This window comes from Zonotrichia albicollis, chromosome 6 (assembly GCF_047830755.1).
Source record: "Zonotrichia albicollis isolate bZonAlb1 chromosome 6, bZonAlb1.hap1, whole genome shotgun sequence".
In the NCBI taxonomy this organism is placed as follows: Eukaryota; Metazoa; Chordata; class Aves; order Passeriformes; family Passerellidae; genus Zonotrichia; species Zonotrichia albicollis.
The window spans coordinates 56,024,658-56,034,980 of NC_133824.1; the positions used below are offsets into that span (position 1 = coordinate 56,024,658).

At 44.9% G+C, this 10,323-nt stretch overlaps 1 protein-coding gene across 1 annotated transcript; it reads right to left on the bottom strand.

Moving 5' to 3' along the window:
* Positions 1-690: 690 nt before the first annotated feature.
* On the bottom strand, positions 691-5,705 carry LOC141729296 (uncharacterized). The gene is given in 2 exon segments (XM_074542207.1): positions 691-830; positions 1,781-5,705. Coding segments are annotated over 2 exon segments (4,065 nt in total).
* Between the last annotated feature and the right edge of the window lie 4,618 nt (positions 5,706-10,323).

The window sequence follows — 10,323 nt, forward strand, 5'->3', positions numbered from 1 at the left end:
CTGGATTGAACAATAGTTGTTGTTCACCCACATTCTTTACTACGTAGGGGCCAACTCCATACAACTCGGGTTCAAGTTTGGGTTGGGTCTGAACTATTTGGGTCTTGGTGTGGGCTGTGTAGGGTCCTGCTGTGGTGAAAGGTGTAGTGTCTATTTTGAATTTAAATGAAAGCCCAATATCTTCCTGTGCCCAAAGGCAAGTTATTTCCACAGGCTGTATTAAGGTGAAATTACACCAGCAGTCTGATTCATTTAGGCTATCACAGATTTCCTGGCGTTCATATTCATCAGGAGAAATTGAGACACTAATTTCATTTGGTTTCTTATGGGCTGTCCCATTTGTCATCCGGCACCCTACCTTGATTTCTTCTCCTCTAATCCCTTGAAGTGTCCATAGTTTCTGTTCCTGCCATTCCTGCCCCTCATATACCTGATCTCCATGAATTACCACAATGGACAGGTTTAAATTCTCAGAAAGTTCTCCCATGGATCCAGTATACTGATTAAACGCCCGGGACCAAGGCCATTTAACATTGCTCTGAATAAAGGTACTCTCAAGTTCTAAAACTTCAGTCATGATTATACACAAAATGATCCTACAAACTAAAACGTGAGCTACTCCCCACCGCAATTTACTCATTTTGCCCAAGTAAGTTTTAGTCTCAGTTCATTGTCTCCTGGAGTCACTCCTCAAGGGGTCTCTGGGCCTTCTTCACCCGGGAGTGATGAATCCAGGCGTTCTGCTCCTTGATTTTGATTGCAGTGAAGGTGGTGAGAAGCACTTGGAACGGTCCCTCCCACTGCGGTTCCAAAGTTTTTTCTGTAAGAGACTTAACATATACATAATCTCCAGGCTGTATGTTATGTACTGGCCCATCTAACTCCCGGCTCCGAGTTCCTGCCACATGTTTTTCAATTTCTCTGAGCTGTTTGTTTAAGGCCACCATGTAGGTGGCTAATGTCATCTCTCCAATGTGGGTGGACATTCCCTTTTGTATTCCATATGGTCTCCCATAGAGTATTTCAAAAGGGCTTAACTTTTCTTTAGCTCGAGGTTTAGTTCGAATTCGCAATAGTGCTAGTGGAAGAGCTTGGGGCCAGGGCAGATTTGCTTCCTGCCCCAGTCTTATGATTTGCTGTTTAATCAAATGATTCATTTTCTCCACCTGACCACTTGATTGGGGGTGGTATGGGGTGTGGAGCTCCCAGTCTATGCCCAGATGGCTACTAATTTGTTGCACTATTTTGGAAATGAAATGTGATCCTCTATCTGAGGACATTGTGGCTGGAACTCCAAAGCGCGGTATTATCTCTTGTAATAACACCCTGGTCACCTCTCTAGCTTTGACAGTTCTGGTGGGGAACGCTTCTGGCCACCCTGAAAATGTATCTGTCAATACCAACAAATATCGATACCCCCCTTTCCTTGGGAGTTCTGAAAAGTCAATTTGCCACTGTTGTCCAGGCCCATGGCCCCTCCCAATCTGACCAAGTTTCGGCCTGGGGATATTTTTGGGATTAGTCTGGAGGCAAAGATCACACTGTCGAGTTACCTGAGTAATAGTGGCATATAAATTTCTAGCAACAATCCTCTCAATCAGGTATGTGTATAGGGCATTTATTCCCCAGTGTGTTTTCTGGTGTTCTTCCCTTACTAATGACCACAACAAATGGGAAGGGATTACCAGTTTCTTTTCAATGGTAGCCCACCCTTCTTGGCTATATGTCCCTTTTTGATCTTCAATTAATTTCCTATCTCTCTTGCTATATTCTGGCTTACCTTCAAGGGAGATTTGTCCGTCTGGGATAAGGACTCCTTCAGTAGCTACCTCCCCTTTTGCTGCTTCTTTTGCCTCTCTATCCGCCAGCTCATTTCCTTCTTCCAATTCTGAGCTCACTTTTTGGTGTGCCTTAATGTGCATAATTGCTACCTTTTCAGGCAGTTGAACTGCTTCCAGCAGCTGGATTATTTCTTGTGCATGTTTGATGTTCTTTCCCTGTGAGGTCAGCAGCCCCCTCTCCTTCCAGATGGCCCCATGTGCATGTACAACTCCGAATGCATACCTCGAGTCTGTGTAGATGTTTATTCTCCTCCCTTTTGCCCTTTCCAAGGCACGGGTCAGGGCAATTATCTCGGCCTTCTGCGCGGAGGTGCCTGTTGGTAAGGGTCCAGACTCGATTACCTCTCTATAGGTGGTCACTGCATATCCAGCATATCGCTTCCCATCAGCAACGTAGCTGCTCCCATCAGTGAACCAGGTCTCTGCGTCGTCCAGGGGGGTATCCTTTAAGTCCGGGCGGCTGGAGTAGGTAGCTTCAATGGTCTCCAGGCAATCGTGGTGTACTGCCTCTCCTTGGTTTCCACTGAGAAAAGAAGCTGGGTTGACAATGTTAGTCACCACGATCTCTACATCATCTTGCTCCACCATAATGGCCTGGTATTTCAGAAACCTCTGCGGTGAAAGCCAGTGGCCACCCTTTACTTCCAGTACTGCGGACACTGTATGGGACACTAGCACAGTCATTTTTTGTCCCAGGGTAAACTTGCGTGCCTCTTGGATGTTCAGCACAACTGCTGCTACAGCTCTGAGGCAACCTGGCCATCCTTTGGCTGTTGCATCTAGTTGCTTAGAGAGGTAAGCGACTGCCCTTCGGTATGGACCCAAGTCTTGAGCCAGTATTCCCAGGGCAATTCCCTGCTTCTCATGGGAAAATAGGAAAAATGGTTTACTCACATCTGGAAGTCCCAAAGCTGGAGCTGACATGAGGGCATCCTTTAGCTGGTGAAAGGCCCGTGTTGCTTCTTTCGTCCACTGGAGATCTCTGTTTCCATTGGCAATAAGAGCATAGAGGGGTCTGACGAGTAGTCCATAATTATAGACCCACAGCCGGCACCACCCTGCCATGCCTAGGAACGTTCGGAGTTCCTTTATGGTCTGGGGTTTTGGGGTTTGGCATATGGCTTCCTTGCGAGCCTGCCCTAAAGTCCGTTGCCCAGCACTCACCTCGTACCCCAGGTAGACTACTTTCTGTTTCACTATCTGTGCCTTTTTCTTGGATACTCTGTATCCTTGGAGTCCTAGGAAATTCAAAAGGCTTACCGTCCAGGCCACACATGCTTCCCTTGTCTGAGTGGCCAGTAGAAGGTCATCAACATACTGCAAAAGCCTCCCTTCTTTCTGTGGGGCTTCCCAGGATTCCAGATCCTTTGCAAGTTGTTCCCCGAACAGGGTGGGGGAATTTTTCCAACCTTGTGGTAGTCTGGTCCATGTGAGCTGGGTTTTGCGCCCACTTTTAGGGCTTTCCCATTCAAATGCAAAGAATTTTTGGCTGGCTTCATGGATGGGGAGGCAAAAGAAGGCATCCTTTAAATCTAGAACAGTGAACCAGGTTAGCTCAGGTGTTAAGCAAGTTAATAAAGTGTATGGATTGGCTACAACCGGATACAGATCTTCTGTTATTTTATTGATAGCCCTTAAATCCTGTACTATCCGGTATGTCCCATCAGATTTTCGAACAGGCAGGATGGGAGTATTAAAATCAGATTGGCATTCCTTCAGCAATCCTAGTTGCAGAAAATTTTCGATTATTGAGCTGATTCCCTCCCTGTCCTCTTTCCTTAGGGGGTACTGCTTGATTCTCACTGGCTGCGCTCCTTCCTTGAGTTTGATTACTATGGGAGAGGCATTTTTTGCCCTTCCTGGCACATCAGAGGCCCACACCCCGGGAAATACCTGACTTAATATTTCCTCATCAATTTCTTCCTTAATGCCAGTAGCAGTCAGAGTTAAACTTAGTGCCTCTATGTACTTTTGATCATTCACCTCCAGAGTAATTTCCCCATTCTTGAATATGATGGTGGCTTGTAATTGTTCCAATAAATCTCTCCCCAAGAGTGCTCTTGGTGAATTAGGCATGTATAAGAACTTATGAATACCCCATTGTTTTCCCAATTTGTACTTCAAAGGTTTGCAAAAATATGCCCTTTCAGACTGGCCAGTTGCCCCCTGTACTACAACATAATCATTTTCCACAGGCACTAAGGCTTTATTTAGGACTGAATATGTAGCTCCTGTGTCAACTAAAAATTCTACCCTTTTCCCTTCTTCCCCCAGCCTCATTGTTATAACCAGTGGATCCGCTGGGGCAGGATCCCCCGGTCCTCCTCAGTTGTTTTGTACGTGTGCAGCCATCTGTTGGTCACTCCTTCTTCGTTCTGGGCATTGGTCTTTCCAGTGACCAATTCTTTTGCAGATTGCACACTGGTCCCTGCCCAACCGAGGTGGTCCTTGTCTCGGTGGGCCCTGGTTGTGTTTCCTCTGCCTTTCCTCCTGTACCACCGCCACCAACCTTTTCATTCCCCGTTTATATCCTTCCTCCCGGTTACTAAATACTCTCCAGGCCTCTTCTAACAAGGCTTCAAGATTTCTCGCGTCTGCTCCCCGAATCTTCTGAAGTTTACGTCTGATATCTCCAGCAGACTGCCCCAAAAATGAATTAACTAGTTGGTTTATCCCTATCTCAGACTCCGGATCTAATGATGTATGACGACGCATGGTATCCCTTAAACGCTCTAGAAATTCAGATGGAGTCTCAGAAGGTCCCTGCTTAAGTGAATATAAGGCAGACCAGTTTATGGTTTTTGGAATAGCTCTTTCCACCCCTGTTACTATCCACTCTTGATACTCTGTTAATTTCTTTACCTCTGCCGACACATTAGGGTCCCATTCTGGGTCTTGGAGGGGGAAATGTTGTTTTACATCCAGCTGGGTGGCTTTACAGTAATCCTCCGCCAAATTCCCAGCTGTCTTTAAGATCAGCTGCTTCTCTGTCTCAGTGAAAGCATCCAGTAGTAGCTGGATGTCAGCCCAGTCTGGGTTGTGCTGTTTGATAACATACCTTAGGCGTTTGGCAGTGAGTATCGGGTCAACACGGTAATTCCTCGCAACCCTTTCCCATGCTTCTAAATCAAGGGTGGTAAATGGCACTTTAATCATTAATCTACCCCCTTCTGGCCCCACTGCCTGTCGCAGAGGGGCCTGTAGCACTACTTGCCTCCTAGTCCTAGATGCAATTGGACTCCCACGGATGGGGTGGGATCTAGTAGATGTGCCTTCCCCACCTGAGTCCTCCTCCTCCCTTTTGGGGAGGCTTCCTTCCTCCTCATCCTCAGCATCAGCCTCGACTTCCCTAACCATCCCCCTTCGGGGAGGAGCTGGAGGATGTTTCACCCACTCAAATGTGTCCCGTTCTTGCTCCTCAGAACAATAGACCTTATCTGATCTCATACACCGTTGTCCTATACTGCATGCTGAACAGCAGCGTTTGATTTGCCCTCTCTTTGCCTTGTTATCCCTTTCAAGGGCCAAGACCAGTGGGTCTGAGGGTGCCTTAATCCCACAGTCCCTCTGCCACTCTTGGTGGTTTCTTAAAACAAAAAACATATCAGCATACGAGACCTCATTCCATTTACCCTCCCGTCTTAGAAACAACATCAACTGCAGTAAAGTATTATAGTCCAGGGTTCCAGTGGGTGGCCACCTTGCCCCGTCCTCTAGCCTATATAAGGGCCACCAGCGTGTGCAATACTGGATTAGATCCTTTTTATTCTCAGAGCCCCCCCGGCTAGCGATTTCCTTCCAGTGGGCCAAGATGCACCCTAAGGGGCTGGCCTGCGGAACTTCCTTACTCTGGTTAGTTCCCATTATCTCCTTCTTGCTCTGTCCCGCTTCCACCCAAACCTCTTTTCACAGGACTTCACAGTAGCTTCCCAGTCCTCCTCCCACACACCCCAAGTGGCAGGTACCAGATGTGATTTCCCACACACAAGTTTTAAGATCTTAGGCTCTGAATCAGCTTGATCAGGAACCTCTCGTTTACACCTGGGGCACGTGCCCCGTCGCCTGCTAGAACAACAATACCAGCGTTTCCCACAAACTACGCACTGTAATAATACCCACGCAGCGTGCCAGCCTCTTGATGCGCCAACGGTTACTCGAAATTTCCCGCAAAAGCAAGCTATTCCATTTATTACAGGGAGCTCTAAATTTTCTACGGCAGGCTGTTCCCAGTCCAGACTTACAAGAATGCCAGCTGAAGTCCGGTAGAGTCCCTCTAAGTGAACTCGTTCGTCTCCTCTATTTATCCAAAAATTCACCGGATTCACGAACTCCCAAGGGTCGAGTCCAAACCACTGAGGCAGAGGAACCCCTCGGGTTCGTCTAGCCACGGTGAAAGCACGCACAACCTACACCACAATTTACCACTTTTACTCAAAAAAACGCCCTCGCGCACGCTTTTCACAGTTCTCTCTGTTTTCTCCGTCGGGTGCTCCCCGCCCCCGCACAGCCTGCTTCGGCCGGTGTTTACTCAACCTCTCAAGCGGCGGGCGGAACTTTCGCCCCCCCGCACAGCCTGCTCTCTATATATCATACACTTTATACACTTACACAACTTACAAATACAGCGCGCTGATCACACAATGCAACACACAGCAACACAGTGTCCGGACACCACTCACACACGCACAAACAGAAGAAACATACGCGAATTCAGCTCTGCCCCATCAGAATCTGAATTCTAATACACGCATACACGGGTTCACCCGGCTTACACCCGGAGCCGCTGGCAGTCCTGCTCTATCAGGACGACGATGGGACGAACCCCGTCTCTAATACAGCCGCTCTATCAGCTGCAGCTAGCTTACCCCGGAGCCGCTGGCAGTCCTGCTCTATCAGGACGACGATGGAACGAACCCCGTCTCTAATACGGCCGCTCTATCGGCCGCTCTATCGGCCGCTCTATCGGCTGATCCCCAGACGTCTCTGGGTCGTTAATTCCCTTGTTCTTTCCTTGTTCTTCCCTCCCCCCCCCCAGGGGCCCCTAGTACATACCGTGTCCTTCTCCGCGGCCAGCAGGTTCTTGTCTGTCCCGGCAGGAGGCAAGTCGAGGCGAGCGGAACTTCCTCCAGGAAAATCCTGGGGTGCGCCTAGGAGTCCGTCGGTCCCCCCCCCGCCCCTGCGGGGACAGAGATGGAGACGGAAAATATCTCCTGAATCTCCTGGCTGGCTCGCCAGAATGATTTGCGGAGAAAGGAAGAAACCTCACAACTTGTAAAAGTTGTAAAGCCCGGTATGCCTTTATTACGACGCGCGTCGGACGCAAGCCTCCCAAAAGGCGTGCGCACCCCTGGAGACTCCGAGTCCCCTTTTTATCCCCCCTTCCAAATGCATATGCATACAGTTTCAAATTAAGTTCATACATATTCATTCCACGCGACATTTAGCACTAATTCTTCTTTATCGAAGGAATTCCTAGGTCGGGGGCAGATTGACCTCGCGGTTTTCTGTTTTTCTTTCTCTGTCTCCTTGCTGTCTCTGGAATGCGGCCTCTCCTTCAGCTTTAGCTCCACAGACCCTTCACCTCTCCTAGACACTTTACCTAGTTCAGGATGGATTACTCTGTCTCAGAAGGTGAAGAGCAACTGCAGAATTTCAGATGCCCATTGATCTTCCTTTTGTTAAATTTTCTAATATTATGTTAGAGAATCAAGAAGCTTTTGAAACAGCCAAAGAAGAAAAAAAATTCCAATCAAAACTTTGATTACAGTTTGCTGCAGTCTCTTTCTAATCAGTGGGCTTTTGATTTTGCTATACATAATATGTAGAATATTTATATTTGCTGCATATTTATTTTTCTGGTTTTTTTCTGTATGAGTGCGAAATGCTCTTGCTGTCATACATGGATATAATAGAATTCAATTTTCAATCACATTGGTTAGTAATCACATCAGTTTTGTTTCAATGTTGTTTTCTATTTCAGTGAGACCAAAACATGGTCAGCTTTGCTGGTTAAGCAGGATCTTCTTGACTCCTAAATATAAGTGGGGAAAAGAGCTCCTAAGGAGAAAAATATTCCAAAGAAGAGATTTTTAAAAAGCCACTTTACTGAATGGATCATCCAATATAACAAAACTATATCTGTAGAAGTGGTATTAAAGAAATATCAAATAAAATTTTATAAAGCTAATGGGATGTGAAAAGTCCTAACCCTGGATATTTTATGAGGCTGAGATGAGCTGAAAGGAGAGCAGTGTGTCAGTGTGTCATTGCAGCTGCAGGAGGGAACCTCAGCCTGGATTTCAGCTCAGTTCAGAGGAGCCCTGCAATCCAGGGATTGCATCTCTGATCACCAAGAGAAGGTGTTTTATTTCAACTACAGAAAATAGATGTAATAGTGGTGTGTTTGTTTCCTCCTGGCTGCTTCTAAGCATGGAGGTAAGGAGTTCATCCTTCCTATGATGCCTTGCTAAAATTTTCTTTACATTCTACATTTCCTGATTTTCCTTTTCAACTTAATTTAAACTAAAATGTTTTACTCGTAAACCAACACATTACAAACATCTTACTGAAAAAACTACAGAAGTAAATTTTCTCCAGTGTTACCTGCATATATTTCTAATTTATTTTTAGAATACCAAAAATCTTTTGGTCTTAGATTTGCACAGACTCTAGCATAAGAGTACTGTGGTGTGTGACCTGGGTTTCTAGATATTTCTCAAGATCCACACTTCTCATAGATACTACCAAGAGATCACCTCACATTTTAATGGGTGATCTATTTTATTAGGTGATCTAAAGCTCTCACTTTAGGTCAACGTGTGTTTGTGCTGGTTATGCAATGCCAAATTCATCTCCACAAACACCACTGGCCTTAGCTGTGGGGCAGTTATGCATTAAGTAATTAAAACTACCATCCATTTTAAAAAGTTCTAAAACTTCTCATATAATTGGTGTCAGTCTTGTCCAGAGGATAACTTTTGTGTCCACTGGAAAATAATATAATTCCCAGATTTGAAAATTATGTGCCTGATTTACTGATTCCTCTTCCTGCCTCAGCACTGCTTCTCCACCCCCACAAACAAGTAATCAAATCCTAAATGACTTGAAAATGAATTCTGTGCTTTTAAACAAATGTAAGTTGAAATGTAGCACAGCATTTTCAGATCCTTCCCTCTGGAATATTAAAAGGAGCACGATGGCACCATTTTCTTGAAAATATTAGCATTGGAACAAGAATTTTCGTAAACAAATGAAAATAACTGGGTTGAATGTCAGAATATAAATGCAAATTTTGATCAGGAAACCAGTTTCTTCTTTGTATTAATATGAAACTTATATTTATTAATTGGTGTAATTAATATGCTCTCTTCCTGTCTTCCCTGCCTGTTTGAGGAGATCCCCCCGTGTCCATCCCACAAGTGCGGGTTCAGTGATGCTGTGTTTAATCACGGTGTGCCAGAAACACAGAACACAAACCTGAGTGAGCAGTGACCCCCCAAAGGTGGGAAATTCTGCAGAGGATGGTGGAGTTAATAGCAAACATCCCTATCCTGCACCCTGCACCTTGACCTATTGGCTTTGATTTATTTCAAATATAAATAAAAATTTAGAAAACGATCAAAACCATGTAAAGTATTTCCTAGTGAGAAGCTGGTTGTTGAAGATGTAAATTATGAAGGTTTCCTGTAGCTTTTGATTTTCTGTGAAGGACAAAAAAAAAACCTTAGTTCATTGAAATTTCCCTTACTTCTGTACATTAAAAATCAGTAAAAATTTGGATTTCCATGGGGTTTCATTTGATGTTTTGTGAGATAGATATATCTGAATATTAAGGTAGTGCATTGAAAGACAAGTGAAGCGTGCTACTGCTCTACTACCAGCAAGGGACCATCATCACAATTTAATCAATTTTCAGTACATTGTACAAAAGTTTAACTTTTCATAATTTTGTTTAAATTAGCATTAAGGGAATGCTCTCCCTTTTTAACAACACAGTAAGCAGATAACTTAGTATTTCAATTTCTTCTCTTTAAAAAATAGTGGCAAAATAACTTTGCTGTGTTGCTGTAAACACATATCCCATTAGCTGCAATATATTTATGTATTTAAAAGTGCTAATAGCTTACAATGTGATCATTATGGGTAATGCTCTTGAGCAGTACCCATCTGATGTTTCATTACCTTTTCCACAAACTGCAGCAACCACTCAACTGGATATCAGCCCCCGTGCACAGAAGTGCATGAATGAAATTAGAATTTACATTTTCTAGTATTTTTTTTTCCAAGGTGCTTGCTTTTCTAACCCATCCTCTCTGCATTCATCAGAGCTGTAGCAGAGTTTAAACAGCCTGTAAGTAGCCCTTACCTGCATGGAGTGTGAATGGCTGAGTAATCTGACTGGACAGGTAAGGATTTTCTGTCTCAGCTGACTGATGTTAATTTTAATAATCCTAGACTTTTCCCCCTTAATGTTTCAGAGAGG